The sequence below is a fragment of the Hyla sarda genome, chromosome 1, assembly GCF_029499605.1.
Source record: "Hyla sarda isolate aHylSar1 chromosome 1, aHylSar1.hap1, whole genome shotgun sequence".
Taxonomy (NCBI): domain Eukaryota; kingdom Metazoa; phylum Chordata; class Amphibia; order Anura; family Hylidae; genus Hyla; species Hyla sarda.
In genome coordinates this window covers 529,368,127-529,393,394 of record NC_079189.1, presented here as the reverse complement: position 1 = coordinate 529,393,394, position 25,268 = coordinate 529,368,127, and the positions used below count along the sequence as shown (strand labels likewise).

At 44.7% G+C, this 25,268-nt stretch overlaps 1 protein-coding gene and 1 long non-coding RNA gene across 2 annotated transcripts in view; both read right to left on the bottom strand.

Annotated features, from left to right (window-relative positions):
• Positions 1–2,738, bottom strand: part of FCHO2 (FCH and mu domain containing endocytic adaptor 2) — a 145,574-nt gene extending 142,836 nt beyond the window's left edge. Inside the window, exon 1 of the mRNA XM_056539861.1 lies at positions 2,527–2,738. Coding sequence (XP_056395836.1) covers positions 2,527–2,559 — 33 coding nt within the window. The 5' untranslated portion in view covers positions 2,560–2,738. The remainder of the gene's footprint in view (positions 1–2,526) is intronic.
• Positions 2,739–18,454: 15,716 nt separating this feature from the next.
• Positions 18,455–24,768, bottom strand: LOC130310812 (uncharacterized). Its single transcript, XR_008859292.1, has 3 exons — positions 24,732–24,768; positions 24,407–24,434; positions 18,455–18,536 (listed from the first exon to the last, which is right to left on the bottom strand). It is a non-coding gene; the product is annotated as an uncharacterized LOC130310812 (long non-coding RNA).
• Positions 24,769–25,268: the final 500 nt, after the last annotated feature.

Sequence of the window (25,268 nt, the reverse complement as noted above, 5' to 3'; positions counted from 1 at the left end):
TACAATTCTGTTTAACTTTCTGGAGCCAGTTGAGATATATATATATATATATATATATATATATATATATATATATATAAATAAAAATACCTGGAATACCCCTTTAACATTATTGCTCTGCAGTGCTGCGGCCCTGGGTACAAATCCACCCGAGAACAACCTGTCCATGTAGCCTGTATGTTCTCCCCATACTGGTAAGTTAATGTGGAATTTAGTTGTATGCCACAATGGGGACAAGGATTTGACAGATAATCTCTGCAGCGCTGCCGAATACATTGGCGCGGTATAAATAAAAGGCAAAGGAAGGCATCTGGCGTATTAGTGGGGACCCCAGATGGGAGAGATTCTCCTGCATTTCTCTACTCAGCTCTGAAACTTTTGAATTAGAAAATAGAAAAAAAAATGATTACAAATGATTTGTTTATTTCTTTCCAAGAAACTGAACCCCAATGAAACTGATCCATCTGAACCCGGCCGTACAAATTTAAAAAGGGGTTTTCCCAAGATATACATTTTGTAGTTGTCCACAGCATAGGGCAGTGTTTCCCAACTAGTGAGCCTCCAGCTGTTGCAGGACTACAACTCTCACCATAATACACTGGCATGGGGAATAACTAAGTGATGTATGTGAGTCTGACAGCTGGGACCCCCACGGATGTCAAGAAAGGAGCGGCAGCTACTGCTCAGCAATGTTTGGGAGACCCATAAAGAATGAGTACAGAGCTGGCCATCCAATGCGTGCTGCCCCTCCATTCATTTGGGGAAGAATTGACCTCAGTTCTTAAAGGGGTACTCCGGTGGAAAACGTTATTGTTAAAATGAACTGGTGCCAGAAAGTTATACAGCTTTGTAAATTAATTTCTATTACTTATTAGTACTTATTAGCAGCTGTATGCTATAGAGGAAATGCTTTGCTTTTTGAATTTCTTTTTTTGTCTTCTCCACAGTGCTCTCTGCTGACACCTCTGTCTGTGTCAGGAACTGTCCAGAGCAGCATAGGTTTGCTATGGGGATTTTCTCCTGCTCTGGACAGTTCCTGATACAGGCATCAGGTGTCAGCAGAGAGCACTGTGGACAAGACAAAAAAAGAAATTCAAAAAGAAAATAATTTCCTCTGTAGCATACAGCTGCTAATAAGTACTGGAAGGATAAAGATTTTTTTTATAGAAGTAATTTACAAATCTGTTTAACTTTCTGGAGCCAGTTGATTTAAAAAAAATAAAAAAATAAAAAGATTCCACCGGAGTACCCCTTTAATACCAGAGGGGGGAGGGGGGCACATTGGTCTGACTGTCGATGACCAGCTAGTTGGATAGGGAACAATTCTGCAGGTTAGGATAACCCCTTTAAGTCTACATCATACATATTAAATGGGTTGCCCAGGATTAGAAAAACCCAGCTTTTTTCTCGCAAAAAGAAGCACCACTCCTGTCCACAGGACATATGTAGTACTGCAGCCCAATCTCATTCACATCAACAGCTCCAAACTGTAATACCAGGCACAACCTGAGGACAGCAGTGGTGCTGTTTTTGCAAGAAAGAATCAATAAGTCTATTCCTGAATATACCTGTCTAGTCAAATTTGACAGATGGAAATCTCCAAGCACATAACTCTACGGCAGTGTTCTTCAAACTGCGGACCTCCAGATGTCTGGGCATGCTGGGAGTTGTACGTCAGTAATCACTGGCTGTCTGGGCATGCTGGGAGTTGTACGTCAGTAATCACTGGCTGTCTGGGCATGCTGGGAGTTGTACGTCAGTAATCACTGGCTGTCTGGGCATGCTGGGAGTTGTACGTCAGTAATCACTGGCTGTCTGGGCATGCTGGGAGTTGTACGTCAGTAATCACTGGCTGTCTGGGCATGCTGGGAGTTTTACATTAGTAATCACTGGCTGTCTGGACATGCTGGGAGTTGTAGTTTTGCAACCAATGGTTGTGTGGGCATGCTGGGAGTGGTATTTTAACAACTGCTGGTTGTGTGGGCATGCTGTGAATTGGAGTTTTTTTTAACATCTGGAGGTCCACAGTTTGGAGACCACTGCTCTATGGCAAGCAGTGCATAACATCAAGGCTATACCTGCTGCAGCTTCCTGGCACAGAGCACTCACCAGCCTGTGGGCACCAACAGCCCCGCCATTGACTGACAGATTTGCAATTGTAACCATTGGAACCAACACCATATTGCAATAAAGCAGTAGCAAAACTACAACTGCCTGCATGCTGGGAGTTGTAGTTTTGCAACAGCTGGAGAGCCACAGGTTGTAGGGCACTGCTATACTGGTTGTCAATGCTTTGTATAGTGAAGTGACAAGCACAGGTGACTGTACACACAGCCCCTACAGTAGTGCAGCACAATCTGTCACCTATAGGTGCACACATCCCCACCATTCCTGCCCCGTATATAGCAGCACGGCCCGGTCCCTGTCACACATACACATCCCCGGGGTACAAGCACTGTCTGCCCGCAGGGAAGGGAGGACAGGAGGCCGGACACCGGGCAGGAAGCGGCGCACACCAATGCTCACCCAGAAATTATCCAGGAAATACGCCATGACCATCCTGCTGGTGGGAAGAGGGGCTCACAGCTCCCGGGTATTGTCTCCAATGCGGCCCACAGCCCGCCGGTGCCCCGGCCCGATGTAGTGGTGTCCTCCCTCGGCTCTCCTCCAGCCTACGGAACCAGACGGAATCCCGCAGCCACCTCCTCCTCCTCCTCCTCCTCCTCCACCCCCTCCTCCTGGAGTTTGGAGCACGCATGCGTAGCCTGGAGCGGGTGGGAATCGTGTTAGCACGCCAGCTAGCGGCCAAGTCGTGAAAGACGTGGATTTGCTAGATTTTTTTCCTCTTTTTCAATAAAACTTTATTGAAAATGGGGGAAAAAATGTGCAAAAAACGGTAACTCAGCAGTTGCCTGTCAGCTTGTAGGTAAAATGTAGAGCAGTGTTTCCCAACCAGGATGCATCTAGCATGTTGGGAGTTGTAACTTAGCAACAGCGAAAGGCATCCTGGTTGGGAAACACTGGTGTAGAGACCAGTATCTGATCTGAAGAAGGGGGAGGCTCCCCCGAAACGCGTAATCCTCTGATTTGATTGTTTTATGGTTCGTCCAATAAACTTTCCAGTGTTTTGTACTACCTGCATCTCTGGCTACAGTTTGTTACCTATACCATTGGAACCAGCAGCGCCATCCAAAGGTTCCTTTTTGCTTTGCCATTGATAAATAGATCATGGGAGAGATCTCTGATATATTTATACATAGTTATTAGGTCTTCCCTAAGCCTTCTTTTTTTCTAAACTAAATAATCCCAATTCTGATAATCTTTCTGGGTACTGTAGTCCTCCCATTCCCCATATTACTCTGGTTGCCCATCTTTGAACCCTCTCCAGCTCCACTATATCTTTCTTGTACACTGGTGCCCAGTACTGTACACAATATTCTATGTGTGGTCTGACTAGTGATTTGTACAGTGGTAGAATTATTTCCTTGTTGTGGACATCTATGCCCCTATTGATGCACCCCATGATTTTATTTGCCTTGGCAGCAGCTGCTCGACACTGGTAACTACAGCTAAATTTACTGTTAACTAAGACTCCCAACTCCTTTTCCACGTCAGTCGTCCCATGTGTGCTCCCATTAAAGGGGTTATCCAGGAAAAAACTTTTTTATATATATCAACTGGCTCCAGAAAGTTAAACAGATTTGTAAATTACTTCTATTAAAAAATCTCAATCCTTTCAGTACTTATGAGCTTCTGAAGTTAAGGTTGTTCTTTTCTGTCTAAGTGTTCTCTGATGACACTTATCTCGGGAACCGCCCAGTTTAGAAGCAAATCACCATAGCAAACCTCTTCTAAACTGGGCAGTTCTAAACTAGACAGAAAAGAACAACCTTAACTTCAGAAGCTCATAAGTACTGAAAGGATTAAGATTTTTTAATAGAAGTAATTTACAAATCTGTTTAACTTTCTGGAGCCATTTGATAGATATATATATATATATATATATATATATATATATATAAAGTTTTTTCCTGGATAACCCCTTTAAATACATAATCCCAGCCCGGATTTTTCCTTCCCATGTGCACTACCTTACATTTATCAGCGTTGAACCTCATCTGCCACTTCCCAGCCCAAACCTCTAACCTATCCAGTTCCATTTGAACAGTGCACTGTTTTCAGGATCCGGACTGGTATGCAGCGGAGGACACTGGTGGTGGATCCTCTGTGTCAGTGGGGTGATGGCGTGGGCCGTACCAGGGGAACGGAGTCTAACAGGTTACTGGTTTTCACCAGAGCCCACCGCAAAGCAGGATGGACTTGCAGCAGCAGGTAACCCCCAGCTGAGACAGGCGTGGTACACAGGGACAAGGCAAGAGCAAGGTCGGACGTAGCAGAAGGTCAGGGCAGGCAGCAAGAGTCGTAGTCAGGGGCAACAGCAGGAGGTCTGGGTACACAGGCTTGGGAACACACTAAACGCTTTCACAGGGCACAAGGCAACAAGATCTGGCAAGGACAGGAAGGGGAAGTGGGTTTTTATATACATGGCACAGGTGCAGGTACTGATTAGGCCAGGCACCAATCAATGGTGCACTGGCCCTTTAAATCTCAGAGAGCCGGCGCGCTCGGGCCCTAGAGAGCGGGGCCGCGCGCCGGGACTGAACAGCCAGAGGACGGGGCAGGTGAGGAGATTGGGATGCGACCCGCGGGCGGGCGTGTCCCGCTACGCGGATCGCATCCCCGCCGGTGACACCAGTGCAGCGCTCCCAGTCAGCGGGTCTGACTGGAGCGCTGCACAGAGACGAACGCCACGAGCGCTCCAGGGAGGAGCAGGGATCCGGAGCGCTCGGCGTAACAACTGTCCTCTATTGTGTTTACCGCTTTACAGAGTTTAGTATCATCTGCAAAGATTGCTACTTTACTATTCAACCTCTACAAGGTCATTAATGAATATATTAAATAGGACAGGACCCAAGACTGACCCCTGTGGTACCCCACTAGTAATAGTCACCCAATCAGAATAAGTACCATTAATAACTGAGCCAGTTACTTACCCACTTACACACAAGTACCATTAATCACTGAGCCAGTTACTTACCCACTTACACACATTCTCCCCCAGCCCAATCCTTCCCATTTTATGCACCAACCGTTTATGTGGCACCGTATCAAATGATTGGGAAAAATCCAAATATACGACATACACTAGATTTACGGTGAAGAGAAAAAAATTACATGTTGGGCGAAATTGAAAAAAAAAAACTGACATTTTGCAACTTTTGGAGGCTTTGACTTTTACACAGAGCACTTTTTGGCAGAACTTATGCATTTTCTTTATTCTGTAAGTCCATTTGATTGCAACGATAACCAATTTATATAGTTTTTGTTTTATTTTACAACTTTAAAAAAAAATTATAACTTTTTGTGCAAAAATTAGTATGCTTAAAAATTGTCTCATTCTGACCCCTATAGCACATTTATTTTTCTGTATAGTCAAAGAAATGGGGGCTTATTTTTATGTGCCATGATCTGTAGTTTTTATTGGTACCAATTTTGTTTCAATGGTACTTTTTGTTTACTTTTTTTTTAATAAAATGTGCTCCTTGTATATAAAGGGACCATAAATCAGCAATTCTGGACATTTTACGTTGGGATCATTTTACGTTTATTCCATTAACATTTTTATCAATTAACAATGGTATTCATTTTTTTAGTCCTCATAGGGGACTAAACACTGAACAGTGCTGTCCCATTGAATAGCATTGATCAGTGTTATCAGTGCTCCATTAGTAAAGGCTGCTGAGGCTGCCTGCACTATTGGAGCGCCGATCGCACAGCCAAAAGGCAGGTATGAGACCTCTGTCTGTGCTCCCGCATAATTTTGGGATACCGCATAATTTTAAGCACTTTCAAAAGTTGATTGTGGCATCAAGGTGCTGTAGCGAATAACCGGCCATAGTTGTCACATGGCATGTGTGCTGGGCAGTATAGAGTGGTGGAAGTGCAGAAGTGAGTAGAAGGGGGTGAGTATGGCTTTTTTTTTCAGCCACAGCCTCTCTCTCTTAATAGATATACTAATATTAATAATAAAACATTTTTTGGGACAAATAACTTTAATAAATATTATTTGATAGCTAGTTTGTCTCAGCTGGTATATACATAGAGTTTGGTTCAACCAAAAATTACCAGTCAGGTTTAAAGGAGAAAGTTTTAAATCACATCTCCCACCAGAAGGTTTAAAGGTATGGTGGTAAACGTGACTGGAGATGTGGGAAATAAAGTTTTACAGATGTAGAGGTGACAGCGCAGCGTGAAGAGCATTTCCTGCTGAGTATCTTTGTAGGGGAGGCCTCTCTAGTTCTGAATATAGACTCTCTAGACTTCAGCCTTTGCTGTTGCCAAGCCCCTGCTCCCTGTCTATTCCTAAGCTATCCTACATGGTGCCATAGGATATATAGATATATAAGATTTTTTTTTTGCAGCAAATATGGTAATAAATGCAACAAAAGTCTGCAAGTATACTGTAATTTAAGAGCTAGAGAATTTGCATGCTATAAGGCTCTGATTTTGTCTGCCGTCTATGTTCTGACACAGTCCTCAGGCCTAAGCATTGCTGAGGAGGCTGACCTGAAATGGAAACGGGGACCCCTAGTGCTAGTAACGCCTCAGATAATGGATTATTACATGGGTGACTATTTAGATGACTGGCAAGTTAATTTAATACATGAATAGTTTTAGTTCGCCAGAGGGTCACTCCATTTTAGTTCCTAAAACTGACACCCCTCTATCATGTACACTTGCACTGGCAGACCACATTCTAAAGGGGGTTAATAATCTCATCAAGGGTAATTCAATTACCTTAATCCCTTCACATCTTTTATGCCTACATTAAAATCTACATTTGTCGGCAGCACATTTTCCCATGCAAATAAGGATGTGCTGCCCACATACAATGTATGTCTATGAGAGTCAGGGCTAAATCATTCTTTTCCCATGATAACACAAATGTAATCATGTAAATAAAGGAGTAAATGAAAAATGATTGACTTCCTAAATGATTCATTAGCGTTTGTTACAGAACTGGTGATTTAAAGAAAAACGGTCCTCCTGTTCACCCACACTATACCTAATACACTGGGTTATAGTGCGGGTGAAGAGGAGACCGATGCGGGGTCAGTGAGTTAAATATGTCCCTTCAGTCTGGCACCCGGGCCCTTGAAAGATCCGCTTTTATCTTCGGTGAATTCCGTGCTGGAGGTGGGCCCATCGGGTGAATTTGAATATTCATGGTCACTGATCACGTGAGCACTTGCACCTACTGACCGTTCACGTAACCTAGAAGTATTGGAGAGAAAAAGCTGCGTTGGCGCTCCCAAGGAAGTAACCCAAGTCGTGGGTATTGATGCAAAATAATTTATTCTTACAGTACAGCATAAGAAATCAAAGAAAATAATAAATATAAAGCAAGACGCTTTTCGGGAGTCATAGCTCCCTTTTTCAATTGCAGGTGGTTGCCATATGGCAAGGTAACAGGTATATGTGTTTAAATACATGAGAAAATGGCGCCAAAACCAGGTGACCTGGTGACGTCATGTGGGGTGGATGCCGGGCCTAGGTAGGGGCCGGGCATTAAAGACCTAAATAATAAAACATATTCAAAGAAGGGGCATGAAAACCACATAAAACATGTAAAAAACCATAGGTATAGTCTTTTACAGGAGTATCTGGAAGTTCAAACTGAACTGCGAGAATTGTCTGTGGTGGCGACCAATCAGGAAGCTGCCAGCATCTGTGGGACTAATCACGAGGCAGTAGGAGGAGGCTGTCATCCCTGTGCAGGGTTGCCGCTGTGGGGGATGAATGGAGACGAGCCCCTTGTAGCTGATCTTTAGATGAGCCAATCAGAGGGGGGACGTATAAGTCCGGGTTGCGAGTCTTAGTCGCTGGTGGCGGTGGAACAAAGTTCAAAAACGTCAGCCAATCGCTGTTAGATCAGTCCGGGTGGCGTCCAATCAGAGTGAAGACGTGTTTATCCTCTCCGGGAGATTCCTAGAGGCGTCGGCGGCAAATCCATTTTGAATAATACGACCAATAGCTGCTGGGCAGGTCCAGGTGGTGACCAATCACGAAGAAGGATGTGTTGTAGTGCTGTCAAGATGCCGATGTCAGACTTTATCATCGTCCGGGCGGGCTGTCATCTGATCTCGAAGTCCGGAGCACACTCGGAACTTGTCATGGAGGAGCTGGAAACCTGTAAGGGAGTAGGGAGGTAGACGGGGAAGGGAGAGACAGGTGGTCTCTCCCTTCCCCAAACGGCGGGTTGCTGTCGGCTTGTCTAGCATTGAGGAGGCATCTGGTGCAGCTGTGAGGAGGCATCTGGTACGGCTGTCATCGGAGCCCGGAACGTACTTGGAAATTACGTTCCGGGCTCCAATGACAATTTCCTGATCTAACAGCGATTGGCTGACGTAATTGAACTTTTTTGAACTTTATTCCACCGCCACCAGCAACTAAGACTCGCAACCTGGACTTATACGTCCCCCCTCTGATTGGCTCATCTAAAGATCCCGGACAGCCAATCAGCAACCCCGCCCACTCTCTTTAGACTTATCCCCATACGGCCCATGTTCCCCTATGACATCCTAACTGTACTCAGCATAGTACGGCTCGCTCCTGATTGGCCACCTCCTCACCTCTCGCAGCAAGCGGCTAATCAGCTACAAAGGGCTTGTCTCCGTTCATTCCCCACAGCGGCAACCCTGCACAGCGAAGATAGCCTCCTCCTACTGCCTCCTGATTGGTCCCACGGACGCTGACAGCTTCCTGATTGGTCGCCACCACGAACAATTCTCGCGGTTCAGTTTGAACTTCCAGATACTCCTGTAAAAGACTATACCTATGGTTTTTTACATGTTTTATGTGGTTTTCATGCCCCTTCTTTGAATATGTTTTATTATTTAGGTCTTTAATGCCCGGCCCCTACCTGGCCCCGGCATCTACCCCACATGACGTCACCAGCTCACCTGGTTTTGGCGCCATTTTCTCATGCATTTAAACACATATACCTGTTACCTTGCAATACAGCAACCACCTGTAATTGAAAAAGGGAGCTGTGACTCCCAAAATGTGTCTTGCTTTATATTTATTATTTTCTTTGATTTCTTATGCTGTAAGAATAAATTATTTTGCATCAATACCCACGACTTGGGTTACTTCCTTGGGAGCGCCAACGCATCTTTTTCTCTCCAATACTTCTACATTACTCTACGGACTCTCCTCTGGGCTCCGTCCTCACGCTGCTGGCCTGCATACCAAGCTACCATCACCAGCAAGGAACACGCTCCCCCCACCTGGGTACCCACCTATACCGGATAAAGACCTACACCGCACCCGGCGCTACCTCCGCTTTTTTCCTCCATTTTATTGCACTCACTTAACCAGCGCGCATGAATATTCAAATTCACCCGGCGGGCCTACCTCCAGGGCACAATTCACTGAAGATAGAAGAAGACCTTCGGAAGGAACGGAGAGCCGGACTGAAGGTACGTATTTAACTGTGTGACAAGTGTGAACAAAACACTGAACTTTAATTTGGAAAATACTGCTTCCGTGCCTCTGTACTGCTACTGCACCTATTTGCAAGAGCGAGTCATCAAATTTTGTGTACAATTGATTTATTTATTTAGCTAGGAGTAATATTGACCACTTTTAGGTCCAGTAATGAATTCAATCTAGCAAGTGTATTTTTGTTTTACATTAAGGGAGATATCCAGTGGTGAAAAACGTATCCCCTATTCTAAGGGTAGGGGATAAGTTTCAGATCACAGGGGCCCCGACAGCCCGGGAAGGGGGCATGTTGACCACCGCACGAAACGGCGACTGACACGCCCCCTCAATACAACTCTATGGCAGAGCCGGAGCGCTGTCTTTCGCAATCTCCGACTCTGTCATAGCGATGTATTGAGGGGGCATGTCAGCCGCCGTTTATCCCCTATCCTTAGGATAGGGGATAAGTTTTTCACCACTGGACTATCCCTTTACAATGCCAACTGTTTTTTTCAATTGAAAGGAGACAACTACCAGACATTGGTAAGCAGTGTGAGGCCTACACCAAAGTAGTGCTCCTAACTTGGGCATCTAGGGCAAGTTTCCTGGATTCCCCAGTTAACAAGCAGATTATAAAGGCGAGGTGGATTGGGGTGCATTTGGTTCCTAACCGGGCCCCCTGTCCACCATGCCCTTCTGCGTAGCAGTTGACTGGGGAGCATATCATGTGACCAATAAATCCCTAAACTGCAATGATGTATTTCTGTAGTTCACAGTAAGTCATCCACACTGGAGAGACTGATGTGCTGTTTAAAAGGAAAGTATGTACTACACTATTTGTCTAAGGGGGGATTAAACAACCCAACTTCAATAATATCTAGATGCAACTGAGTTAGGCTAGGTTCAGACTAAGGAATTTCCGCCTACAAATTGCAGGCGGAAATTCTGCTTGCTAAAATGCATAGTGTAGTGAATGGGTTTCCGTTCACAAATTCACACTTCGGAATTTGTGAAGCGGAATTTGTGAACGGAAAATCCACTTGGAAATTTCCGCCTGAAGAATGGCGTTGCTCTTTTTTCAGGCGGAAATTCGTGCGGAACACATTGCAGTCTATTAGAGACTGCAGCGTCTGCGTGGTCCTAGCGCCGACTCATTCAGTCAGCGTTGGCCGCACTCAGAATCTCCGGGCGGAAATTTTCTGCCCGGAGATTCCATAGTCTGAGCCTAGCCTTAGGATTACACTGACAGAGTGCTTTGCTTCTTACATTTTTTTCTAGAATGCAAGGAGATGTGTTTTTAGACCTGATGTGATTCATACAATCCCCAGAAATGGGAAAGATCGTCAGAATTGCTTTCTGTCTCCACAAACACTAATATCTAGGTTACCTGGCCGCATAGGTTTAGGTAACCCTGACTGCAGGGACCTAAGGGGTTCAGTGAGAGCCCAAGGGGTTGGTGGGTGTTTGATCGCCCTCTTACTTCCCACCTGCCACTTTTATCTTGTTAGGAGGGGAGGTATTTGGGTACGCCCATAAATTATATTAGCACCCTCCCTGCCCAGACTGATCCTCTTTGACTCACCAGCATTGAGTGAAGGGTTTCTGTGCTCCAATGGCTGACGAGTTACTGTGGTCCGTGATCCGGAAGCGGGTACTGGCTGACTCAGCCTTCCTGCCCCAGCTGCTTGCCGAGATTGGGGACCCCGCTGCTGCTGCTAATCCCTCCTGCTCTGCAGGTATTTTGCCTGTCCCTCCTTCAGCTGCGGGTGGTCGTCGGACCACCAGACAGTCCCAGCCTCCAGCACGACTTAGCGCTAGCCCCCTGCGTGTTGCTGCTGGGGGGCGGAGGGGCCGAGCTGCGTTGCACACAGCACAGGCTCAGCAGGGTCCCGGGCCGGCCGCTGCAGCGGCCGCGGCTCGGGACTTAGTTCCTCCGGCCCATGTGTTTCCGGCTCTTCGGCGCAGCTCCTGGCATTTGCCAGTTAGCATGGGTGCCAGGGCGTCTCTGCCTTCATACAATCGCCTGAAACGGTAAAGATCGTGAGAATTGCTTTCTGTCTCCACAAACACTAATATGACTTTAATCCATTATTTTGAAGAGGTAACGAAAAGGAGACTTTGATTCAACATTGGGGGAGATTTATCAAAACCTGTCCAGAGAAAAAATTGCTGAGATGCTCATAGCAACCAATCAGATTGCTTTTTTAATTTTTAACAGGTAATTTCAAAAATTAAAGAAGTGATCTTATTGGTTACTATGGGCAACTAAGCAACTTTTCCTATGGACAGTTTTCGTTAAATCTCCCCCAATGTGTTTTGTGTGGTAGCCTCAGAAAAATATTTCCTACTTTTTTGATATTTGAGTGCTAACCAAAGTCCCCTGTATTACTGAACTCTGCAGTACTACAGGGTGGGCCATTTCTATGGATACACCTTAATAAAATGGGAATGGTTGGTGATATTAAGTTCCTGTTTGTGGCACATTAGCATATGTGAGGGGGGAAACTTTTAAAGTCTGACTGAGTCTAGCTGAAGCTGGGTCTGTATTCTAAAGTGTGGTATTATTAAGTGTTACATTTGAGAAGTTTTATAAGCAGAAGTTTAGAAAGCAGGAGTTGTAAGCAGGACCCACTGTAACTGTAAGTATTACACTCCCTTGATAAAAGTAGTTTTTCTTAATAGTTAATAACAGCTGTTTGTCACCAAGGATATGGACAGCAGGATTGGAGGTTTTCTTCAGTGCACATTGTGCCACATGTATACATCTCTGGAGCAGCAGCTTCAGGGTGAATACCGCTGTGACAAATGTGAGCATGTTGCCCACCTGGAAGCTCGTATTAGAGATCTAGAGGAGCAAAATGCAACATTGAGGGCGATTGACAATCTTACAGAGCAAGCAGTTAGTGGGGCAGAAATGGAGGTTGGAGAAACTAGCCAGGAGGCCCAAGTAGGGAGCTGGGTTAATGTAGTTAGAGGGACTGGAAAGGGGGCAAGGAAAAGGAAGGTCACTTCTGCTTCTGATCTCCCAAGTAAAATTGCCAAGTTGGGCGATGATGCGAGGGCCTCAGTATCAGAGATGGCAACCCTAGTGGATACTGGTCTCCCTAACAGCCGGGGGAACAGCTCAACTAGTAGTGTGGGGGATGGTAACGCAGGTAGGCCAAGACAGTTAGTTGTAGTAGGGGACTCTATAATCAGGAAGACGGATAGAATAATTTGTCGCCAAGACCACCTCAACCGAATGGTTTGCTGTCTCCCTGGTGCCAGGGTTCGGCATGTGGTGGAAAGGGTGGACAAATTACTAGGGGGGGCTGGGGATGACCCAGCTGTCGTGGTCCATGTGGGAACCAACGACAGAATACATGGTAGGTGGAGGTCCTTGAAGAATAATTACAAGGAACTAGGTGCCAAGCTGAAGGGAAGGACCTCTAAGGTTGTGTTCTCTGGAATACTTCCTGTGCCATGCGCATCGCAGGAAAGACAGCGGGAGCTTAGGGAGTTAAATGCATGGCTTAAGTCGTGGTGTGAGGGGGAAGGGTTTGGGTTTTTAGAGCACTGGGCTGACTTTTCATTGGGGTACAAACTCTATTCTACGGATAATTTGCACCTGAATGGAAGGGGGTCTGCTGTGCTGGGGGAGAGAATCCTGGAAGGGGTGGCTGAGTATTTAAACTAGGTGAGTGGGGGGAGGATAATAAAGCAAAGAAAGCAGACAGTGGGATGGATAGGTTAGAGAGGGGTCAGGACATAATGGCGGGTGGAGAGGAGTCCTGTGGGGGGAGGTTAAGAACAGTGGATAAGGAGATTCATGCGTTACAAACCAGCTGTAAAAATAAATGTAGCCCGAAAAATTGTAATCCCAATAATTCAAAAAATTCCATTAGCCCCAATAACTCAATAACTACAATAAGCCCCATTAACTCAAAAAATACCATTAGCCCCAATAACTTAAATAACAACGTTAGACGCAATAACGCAAAAAATCCCATTAGCCCCAATAACTTAAATAATAACGTTAGACCCAATAACTCAAAAAATCCCATTAGCCCCAATAACTTAAATAGTACAATTAGCCCTTATAACTCAAAAAATGACATTAACCCCAATAACTCTGAAAATCCCATTAGTGAGACTATATGTGTAAAACTTAATGGAAATGTAAAGTGTATGTTCACAAATGCCAGAAGCCTAGCAAATAAAATGGGGGAGCTTGAGGCCTTGATACTGGAGGAACATATTGATATAGTTGGGGTCACTGAGACATGGCTGGACTCCTCGCATGACTGGGCTGTTAATCTGCAGGGGTTTACATTGTTTCGCAAGGATAGAATGAACAGAAAAGGTGGTGGAGTCTGTCTGTATGTAAGAAGTGGTATGAAAGTCAGTGTGAACGATGCCATAGTGTGTGATGATTCTGAGGAGGTGGAATCACTGTGGGTAGAATTACAAAAGGAGGGAAATACTGAAAAAATTATATTTGGTGTAATTTACAGACCCCCTAATATCACTGAAGAGATAGAAGGTCGGCTGTATAAACAAATAGAGAGGGCCGCCCGGGCAGGTACAGTGGTAATAATGGGAGATTTTAACTATCCAGATATAGATTGGGGCCGGGGGTTGGCTAAAACTACAAAGGGGAGAAAATTCCTAAATTTATTGCAGGATAATTTTATGGGCCAGTTTGTGGAGGACCCAACAAGAAGTGATGCCTTGTTGGATCTGATCATTTCCAACAACGCAGAGCTGGTTGGTAATGTAACTGTGCGGGAAAACCTTGGTAATAGCGACCACAATATAGTTACTTTTGACTTAAAATGTAGAAAACAAAGACAGACGGGGAAAGCAAAAACATATAACTTTAAAAAGGCAAATTTCCCTGGGCTGAGGGCTGCACTACAGGACATAGACTGGGGGGAGGTGTTCTCAAATACTGATACAGAAGGTAAATGGGACATCTTTAAATCAACTCTAAATAACTATACAGCTAAATATATACCAAAGGGGAACAAATATAAACGATTAAAACTAAATCCTACATGGCTGACAAATGAGGTTAAAAGAGCAATAAACAACAAAAAAATAGCCTTCAAAAAATACAAATCTGATGGGTCAGCTATAACATTTAAACAGTACAAGGAGCTTAATAAAATCTGTAAAAATGTAATAAAAACAGCAAAAATTCAAAATGAGAGACAGGTGGCCGAAGAAAGCAAAACTAATCCTAAATATTTTTTTAGATATATAAATACAAAAAAACCAAGGACAGAGCATGTAGGACCCCTTAATAATGATAATGGGGAGGTTGTCACGGGCGATCAAGAGAAGGCGGAGCTACTGAATGGGTTCTTTAGTTCTGTATATACTATGGAAGAAGGAGCTGACATTGGTCAGGTCAGTGCTGGTAACACATCATATAATGTATTGAACTGGCTTAATGTAGAGATGGTACAAGGTAAGTTAAGTAAAGTAAATGTAAGCAAATCTCCAGGGCCGGATGGACTACACCCAAGAGTTCTTAGAGAGGTAAGTTCAGTAATATCTGTACCCTTGTTCATGATATTTAGAGATTCTCTGGTGTCTGGTATTGTGCCAAGGGACTGGCGCAAGGCTAATGTGGTACCAATCTTCAAGAAGGGCTCTAGGTCTTCGCCAGGCAATTATAGACCGGTAAGTCTAACGTGCATTGTGGGTAAATTGTTTGAAGGACTTATAAGGGATTACATACAGGAATACATAGGGGATAATAGTATTATAAGTGATAGCCAGCATGGGTTTACTAAGGATAAAAGTTGTCAAACCAATCTAATTTGCTTTTATGAAGAGGTGAGTAGAAGCCTTGACAGAGGAATGGCTGTGGATATAGTGTTTCTGGATTTTGCCAAAGCGTTTGATACTGTCCCTCACAGACATCTGACAGATAAGTTAAGGTCCTTGGGCTTGGAAACTTTAGTTTGTAACTGGATTGAACACTGGCTCATAGATCGTACCCAGAGAGTGGTGGTAAATGATTCGTACTCTGATTGGTCCCCGGTTATTAGTGGTGTACCCCAAGGTTCAGTACTGGGCCCGCTGCTGTTTAATTTATTTATCAATGATATAGAGGATGGTATTAACAGCTCTGTTTCTATCTTTGCAGATGACACCAAGCTTTATAGCACAGTACAGTCTATAGAGGATGTGCATAAGTTACAAGATGACTTGGATAGACTAAGTGTCTGGGCATCCACTTGGCAAATGAGGTTCAATGTGGATAAATGTAAAGTTATGCATCTGGGTACTAATAACCTGCATGCGTCGTATGTCTTAGGGGGGATTAAACTGGCAGAGTCACTGGTAGAGAAGGATCTGGGTGTACTTGTAGATCACAGACTACAAAATAGCATGCAATGTCAGGCTGCTGCTTCCAAAGCCGGCAGGATATTGTCATGTATAAAAAGAGGCATGGACTCGAGGGGCAGGGACATAATACTCCCCCTTTATAAAGCATTGGTACGGCCTCACCTGGAATATGCTGTTCAGTTTTGGTCGCCTGTTCATAAAAGGGACACTGCGGAGTTGGAAAGGGTGCAGAGACGCGCGACTAAACTAATATGGGGCATGGAACATCTTAGCTATGAGGAGCGATTAAAGGAGTTACAATTGTTTAGTCTTGAGAAGAGACGTTTAAGGGGGGATATGATAAACGTATATAAGTATATAAATGGCCCATACAAAAAATATGGAGAAAAACTGTTCCAGGTTAAACCCCCCCAAAGGACGAGGGGGCACTCCCTCCGTCTGGAGAAGAAAAGGTTTAGTCTAAAGGGGCGGCACGCCTTCTTTACCGTGAGGACTGTGAATTTATGGAACGGTCTACCTCAGGAACTGGTCACAGCAGGAACAATTAACAGCTTTAAAGCAGGGTTAGATACATTCCTGGAACAAAATAACATTAATGCTTATACAGAATTATAAAACTACATCCCTTTCCCTTATCCCCTTACATCCTTCCCTTCAATCCCCTGGTTGGACTTGATGGACGTATGTCTTTTTTCAACCATACTAACTATGTAACTATGTAACTATGGGTGGTGACCATGGTGGCCATTTTGAAGACGGACATTTTGAATCCAACTTTTGTTTTTTCAAGAACAAGAGGGTCATGTGACATCAAACTTATTGGGAATTTCACAAGAAAAACAATGATATGCTTGGTTTTAACATAACTTTATTCTTTCATGAGTTATTTACAAGTTTCTGACCACTTATAAAATGTGTTAAATGTGCTGCCCATTGTGTTGGATTGTCAATGCAACCCTCTTCTCCCACTCTTCACACACTGATCGCAACACCACAGGAGAAATGCAAGCACAGGCTTCCAGTATCCGTAGTTTCAGGTGCTGCAGAATGGGCAAAACAAAAATTGGAACAGGACCCTCAGTTTACGCAGAAGATTTTGTTCAGTGATGAGGCAAACTTTTATGTGATGGTGAAGTTAACAATCAAAACCACCGCTATTGGTCTGACACTAACCCACATTGGATAGATCCCTCCAAGACTGTTGGAATACAAAAATTGATGGTATAGGGTGGCATATGGAGTACAAAGATAGTGGGGCCATTCTTCATCAATGGGAACCTCAAGGTGACTGGATATGCGAAATTGCTACATGATGATGTGTTTCCCTCTTTATGCACTGAAGCTGGCACGTTCCCTGAGTTTTTCCAGCAAGATGGTGCACCACCACATTATGGGTGTCAGGTCCGAACATACCTAGATGAACAGTTTCCTGGAAAGTGGATTGGTCGTTGTGGGCCAGTTGAATGGCCCCCAAGGTCTCCTGATCTGACCCCCTTAGACTTTTATCTTTGGGGTCATCTGAAGGCAATTGTCTATGCTGTGAAGATACGAGATGTGCAGCACCTGAAACTACGGATACTGGAAGCCTGTGCTAGCATTTCTCCTGCGGTGTTGCTATCAGTGTGTGAAGAGTGGGAGAAGAGGGTTGCATTGACAATCCAACACAATGTGCAGCACATTGAACACATTTTATGAGTGGTCAGAAACTTGTAAATAACTCATGAAAGAATAAAGTTATGTTAAAACCAAGCACATCATTGTTTTTCTTGTGAAATTCCCAAAAGTTTGATGTGTCACATGACTCTCTTCCTATTGAAAAAACAAAAGTTGGATTAAAAATGTCCGACTTCAAAATGGCCGTCATGGTCACCACCCATCTTGAAAAGTTCCCCCCTCACATATACTAATGTGCCACGAACAGGAAGTTAATATCACCAACCATTCCCATTTTATTAAAGTATATCAATACGAATGGCCCACCCTGTATAATCATGCCAAATTATTTTAGAGCAAGTCTTCAATGGATACAGGTTCCAGATCCCACTGGACTGATTTCTAATAGAAAGTAATATCTTGGACCAGTATCTGCTGTACCTCAGTCAGTGGTGTATATATGGGGGGGGGGGGGGGGGCAGGCTGCCAAAGCATAGGTTTGCCACTGCCAAAGGGTTTGGGGCAGGAAGGGGGCCTGCCCGATGTGCCCTCGCTAATGAGGAATCCAGGCATACGAGTATCACTTTCAGCTGTATGTGCACAAGTGCATACAATTGAAAGCTTCCTCACAGTGTAAGGCCTGTGGCCTACACTGAAAGGAGACCATGATCCCCCACCCTGACGCACCTGCATTGGGGAGGTAGAAAGATGCGGCCAGGTTGTACTGCGGTGGAGATTGCTGCGTGGGATGAGGTAAGCATACATTTTTAAGGGTTTTTCTTCCCTCTTTCATCCTGGCATCTTGGGAAGGGGGTGTTTGATTCCCTACCTGTAACAATAGTTTTCTGACTACCTACTTACCTACATAGCTACCCACCTAGCTAATTGGCTACCTAGATAATACCTACTTCCATACCTGATATCCAATGTTGAGAAACAGCACTACCGAGATGCATAGGTGTAGGTGCCAGCAAACTAAACAGTCTTGGTCCAGGACTCTTCAAGATATAAAAGAAAAAATGTTGCAGCATTCAAGCAAGGTTATGGTGAAAAAAAGTGTAGCTTTATTCCATCCAAAGAAAGCGACATTTCAGCTGACTCCCTTTTATACTTCCATACCTGGCTACCTACATACCTAGCTAGGGACATTCTTAGCTTACTTACACAGCTACCTACATGGCTACCAACCTAGTTTCCTATCTGGCTAGCGACCTACCTACTTGGCTACCAACTGAGTGGGGGGGGGGAGGGGAGATCTCTCTACCGACCTAAGGATGCATTTACCCAGGAGGGGGAGCTTCCTACCAGAGGACATTTCTGCCTATGGTGGAACTAACTACCGTCAACAATATGTACCTAACCTACCTATGGGGGAACTGTATGCCTACTTAACGGGGTACTCCACTGACCAGCATTCGGAACATTTAGTTCCAAACACTGTGTGAGCACTGCGGGGGTCGGTCACCCCCCCTCGGGACATCACACCATGCCCCCTCAATGCAAGTCTATCGGAGGGGGCGTGATGGCCGAGGGGGAGTGGCTGACCCTGCAGTGTGCGCACAGCGTTCGGAACTTAATGATCTGAACACTGGCCAGTGGAGTACCCCACTAATGGGAAATCTGGTAACTTTCCCATTTTTACTGTGCGGGACTTCAGGGGGCATTATTATAGTTTTGCGGCCTAAAGATGAGGAGATTGTATAGAGGTGGGAAGGGCACTGGAAAAATACAGAGTTTAAAGGAATAGTCCGATATGGACTGTTCTTATTCTATTTAGCCGGGGCTGCAAAAAAAGTGAAAATAAACTTTCACTTACCTTCCTACATTCCTCCGGAGCTCCGCTACAGCTGATCGGTCAGCTGAGCTGTCTTCTTTCTACTTCCCTTAGCCCGGAAACGTCACACAGCACTTCAGCATATCACCGGCCGAAGCCGGACATCGCTGCGGCCGGTGATAGGCTGAAGCGCCGTGTGACCATCCGGGCTATGGGAAGTAGGAAGAAGACAACCCGGCCGACCGATCAGCTGTAGTGGAGCTCTGGGGGAACGTGGGAAGGTAAGTGAAAGTTTATTTTCACTTTTTTTGTAACCCGGGCAGGATAGAATAAGAATAGTCCATACCGCACTATTTCTTTAACCACTTAGGGACCCAGGGCGTACAGGTATGCCTTCGCTCCCTGGTACTTAAGGACCCAGGGCGTACCTGTACACCGGTAAGAATTTCAGTCCCCGCCGCGCGCCGGGCGGGGACCGGGATGGCTGCTGATATCTATCAGCAGGCATCCTGTGCAAATGCCCAGGGGGGGTCCCGACTATTTGCAGTGATTCCGGGTCGTACGGGTCTACGGTGACCCGAAGAATAAGGGGAATCGGGGTTGTCCAAGACACCCACGATCCCCCTGAAGGGATAGGAGTGAGATGGCAGGGGTGCCACCCCTCCTATCCGTGCTATTGGTCATTCAGAAGCGACGACCAATAGCAGATCGGGGGCGGGGGGGGTTAACGTTCTGTTCCCCCGCTCTGCCGACCCACTGCAGTCCGGACAGAACGAGGGAACCAACGGTGAACGGCGCCAAAGGTCCACTTACAATCGGCAGCGACGATCAGCGGCGGTGATGACGTGCGTCTGGTTCCCTGGTGCGGCGTGCTGCAGACTACGGAAGCCGGTGTGTTTCCTAGCAACAGCTGGAGGGCAACACTTTGGGCAACACTTTGGATATCACTGTGCAGTGGTCTCTAAACTGTGGCCCTCTAGATCTTGCAAAAATACAACTCCTAGCATGTCCACACAGCAGTTTGCTGTCTGTGCATGCTGGGATTTGTAGTTTTGCAACATCTGGAGGGCCACAGTTTGGAGATCACTGTGCAGTGGTTTCTAAACCGTGGCCCTCTAAATCTTGCAAAACGACAGCTTCCAGCACGCACGAACAGCAAACGGCTTTCTCGCCATGCTGGGAGTTGTAGTTGCGTACCTCCAGCATTTGCATAACTACATCTCCCAGCATGCCCTTCGGCCATTAGTACAAGCTGGGAGTTGTAGTTTTTCAACAGCTGTAGGCACACTGGTTGGAAAATACTGAGTTAGATAACAGAACTTAACTGAAGGTTTTCCAACCAGTGTGCCTCCAGCTGTTGCAAAAGCACAACTCCCAGCATGCACGGTCTGTCAGTGCATGTTGGGAGTTGTAGTTTTGCAACAGCTGAAGGTTTGCCCCCCATGTGAATGTACAGGGTACAATCACACGGGGGGGGGGGGGGGGGGGTTTACAGTGAGTTTCCTGCTTCAAGTTTGAGCTGCGGCTAATTTTCCACCACATCGCAAACTCCTAGTGGGAAACTCCCGGTAAACCCCCCCCCCCCCCCCCCCCCGTGTGAATGTACCCTAAAACACTACACTACACTAACACAAAATAAAGGGTAAAACACTACATATATACCCCCTTACACTGTCCCCTCCAATAAAAATGAAAAACATATCGTACGGCAGTGTTTCAAAAATGGAGCCTCCAGCTGTTGCAAAACAACAACTCCCAGCATTTCCGGACAGCCAGGCATTTAGCAACTGCTGGAGGCACCCTGTTTGGGAATCACTGGCGTAGAATACCCCTATGTCCATCCCTAAGCAAACTCTAATTTAGTCCTCAAATGCGCATAGTGCTCTCTCACTTTGGAGCCCTGTCATTTTTTAAGGAAACAGTTTAGAGTCACATATGGGTTATTTCCGTAATTGGGAGAAATAGTGTTACACATTTTGGGGGGCTTTTTCTCCTTGTACCCCTTATGAAAAGGAAAAGTTAGAGTGTACACCAGCCTGTTAGTGTTAGTGTAAAAAAAAAAAAAATGTTATGCTAACATGCTGGTGTTTCCTCATACTTTTTATTTTCAGGTAAAAGGAAAAAAGACCCCCAAAATTTGTAACGCAATTTCTCCTGAGTACGGAAATACCCCATATGTGGGAGTACAATGCTCTGCGGGTGCACAACAAGGCTCAGGAGTGAGCGCGCACTATGTACATTTGAGGACTAAACTGGTGATTTGCACAGGGGTGGCTGATTTTACAGCGGTTCTGACATAAACGCAAAAAAATAAATACCCACATGTGACCCCATTTTGGAAACTACACCCCTCACGGAATGTAACAAGGGGTATTTGACGAATTTTCATTAATGTTGGATAAGAAAAAAACAAAACCTTTTTTTAACTAAAATGCTGGTGTTACCCTAAATTTTTCATTTTCACAAGGGAAAATAGTAAAGCCCCCCAAATTTGTAAGAACATACCCCATATGTGGATGTATGGTGCTCTGAGGGCGAACTACAATGCTCAGAAGAGAATGAGCGCCATTGGGCTTTGAAAATTTGTCCGGAACTGAAGGCCACGTGTGTTTACAAAGCCCCCATAGTGCCAGAACAATGGACCCCCCCCCCCCCACATGTGACCCCATTTTGGAAACTACACCCCTCACAGAATGTTATATGGGGTACAGTGAGCATTTACACCCCACAGGTGTCTGACAGATTTTTGGAACAGTGGTCTGTGAAAATGGAAAATTTTATTTTTTATTTGCTACGCCCACTGTTCGGCCCCTTATTAAATTCTGTGAGGGGTGTAGTTTCCAAAATGGGGTCACATGGTGGGGTACACTGTTTTGGCACCACGAGGGGCTTTGTTAATGCACAATCCCCCGACTTCTAATCCAACCAAATTCTCTCTCCAAAAGATCAATGGTGCTCTTTCCCTTTTGAGCATTGTAGTGCGCCAGCAGAGCACTTGATGTCCACACATGGGGTATTTCCATACTCAGAAGAAATGGGGTTATAAATTTTGGGGGGCATTTTCTCCTATTACCCCTTGTAAAAATGTAAAATTTGGAGAAAAAAAAATGAATTTTTTTTTTCATTTAAACATCCAACTTTAACGAAAAGTTGTCAAACACCTGTGGGGTGTTAAGGCTCACTGTACCCCTTGTTACGTTCCTTGAGGGGTGTAGTTTCCATACCCAGATGACGTCCGCACATGGGGTATTTCCATACCCAGAAGAGATGGGGTTACAAATTTTGGTGGACATTTTCTCCTATTACCCTTGTAAAATTTTAAAATTTGGGGAAAAAAAATACATTTTAATGAAATTTTTTTTTTACTTTACACATCCAAATTTAACGAAAAGTCGTCAAACACCTGTGGGGTGTTAAGGCTCACTGGACCCCTTGTTACGTGCCTTGAGGGGTGTAGTTTCCTAAATAGTAAGCCATGTGGGGATTCTTTTTGCTTTTCTGGCACCATGGGGGCTTCCTAAATGTGACATGCCAACCCTAAAACCATTTCAGAAAAACTCACTCTCCAAAATCCCATTGTTGCTCCTTCCCTTCTGAATCCTCTAGTGCACCCACAGAGAACTTGACATACACATATGAGATATTTCCTTACTCGACAGAAATTGGGTTACAAATTTTAGGGCAATTTCTTTCCTTTTACCCATTGTAAAAAATTCAAAAACTGGGTCTACAAGAACAAGCAAGTGTAAAAAATTTAGATTTTGAATTTTCTCCTTCAATTTGCTGCTATTCCTGTGAAACAGCTAAAGGGTTAACACACTTTCTGAATGTCATTTTGAATACTTTGAGGGGTGCAGTTGTTATAATGGTGTCATTTTTGGGGTATTTCTAATATGAATGCCCTTCAAATCTACTTCAAATCTGAACTGGTCCCTGAAAAATTCTGATATTGAAAATTTTGTGAAAAATTGGAAAATTGCTGCTGAACTTTGGGGCCCTCTGATGTCTTCCAAAAGTAAAAACATGTCAATTTTATGATGCAAACATAAAGTAGACATATTGTATATGTGAATCAATATATAATTTATTTGGGATGTCCATTTTCCTTATAAGAAGAGGGTCATCAAATTTTGGAATTTTTCACCAAAAAGGATGCAAGTATCGACAAAATTTTACCACTAACATAAAGAAGAATATGTCACGAAAAAACAATCTTGGAATCAGAATGAAAGGTAAAAGCATCCCAGAGTTATTAATGCTTAAAGTGACAGTGGTCAGATGTGCAAAAAATGGCCAGGTCCTTAGGGTGAAAATGGGCTTGGTCCTTTTTTTTTTCTGTCCCTGCCTATTGCCCATCTATCCCTAACCCCCTCCCTTTAATTTTTTTTTTCTATGTTAGAAATGCCTTTTTGTCTACCTGGTAGTGTGCTCACTTACCAGGCAGACTTCCCCAGCAGGGGCGACATCACTGATGCCTGCAGGGGGCCGACTTCTGCCCTTAGCTCATCTATATAGGGTGCCTCCAGCTATTTCACCACTACAACACCCAGCTTGCTATGACATCTATTGGCTGTCAGGGCATGCTGGGAGTTGTAGTGGTGAAACAACTGGAAGCACCCTGTGTTGAAAACAATATCTTTCCATGGCCGCAGCCACCGCGAACCACGCTTCCCCCGAAGCCCTCCGCGCAACCCGCTCCCTCACCCGAAAAAGATATACCCAAGTGCAGGAGTGCAGGACAGTGGCGGCAGCAGCAGCTGCGCGTATATGCCGGGAGGCGGGGCCGGCGTGTGAGGCCAGGGAGCCAATGCGCACATCCTCTGTGTTCTCAGCGCTCGCTCCCGCCTGTCTGATTGACAGGCCGGGAGCAAGCGCACCCTGACTGAATTAGGACCAATTGCCCGGCCGGCATCAGTCCTAATTCAGTAGTGACGTCACAGCAGGCTGCAGCTTGCCACTAGGAGGGAGACCCCTAGTGGCCGGCTTTCAATTGTAAAATAAGTACTAAAGTAAAATAAGTAAAATCAGTACTACAACATATAAAAAAAGGTTAGTGACAGTGCCCATTTAAGATGCTGAAAAGAAGAGATTTACCTGGAAGAATGATTCCTAATGGTCTGAGCTGGATGGAGAAGAAAAGGAAAAAGGATGACTCTGATCAGAGAAGACATCAATAGTTAGTCACTTAATAAACTGTACGTATATTACTGCGTGACGGTAGATAGAACTGTTATTGATCAGTTTAATTGAAGCACAGTATTGGTTTGAATAGATAGTACATAATGTTTTTACAGTAATATGGTTTTTTTGCTAACAGAAATCTTCAATCTCTTTTTTGATCTTCTGTACCACATTTTATTATTATTTCATCCACAAATATCATAGCTTTGGCAGTTTTATTAGGATGACATCCCTTTACCTTGGAATCCAACATACCCTATCCACGTATCCCCATCTGTGCAGAAAAGGCAGGAGGAGATTAGCCATATTAGATTAACAGTGAAGCCTGCCAACATTGTTTTTGGGTGTCATATGTTAAGGGGTAGAAGAGAAAAGGGTTCCAGCTCTCCGGAAAATCATAAGGTATTCATAAAAAAAATGAAAAGTCCAAAATTTAATTGGTCCATATTAAAATCCAAACAAAAACACTCAGTGCAGAAAAAAACTCCTCAACGCCGACGCGTTTCGGACTAACTAGTCCTTAGTCATGGCAAGGAGAAGGTATACATCTTAGCCTTATTTACCCTATATCAAAAAACTACATGGTTTGAGAAAACCTGATCCGCCTCTGGAAGTCGGCGTCTGCCGTCATTTCCTGGGCGGATGCACTTTTACTACTTGGACATTAACCCCATTGGGGAAAAAATTCAAAAAAAGGATTTTGTATATATATGTGCATATCTAATAAATTAATTGCACTTGGAGGAAACAGGCATACAAATACATAAGTGAACTT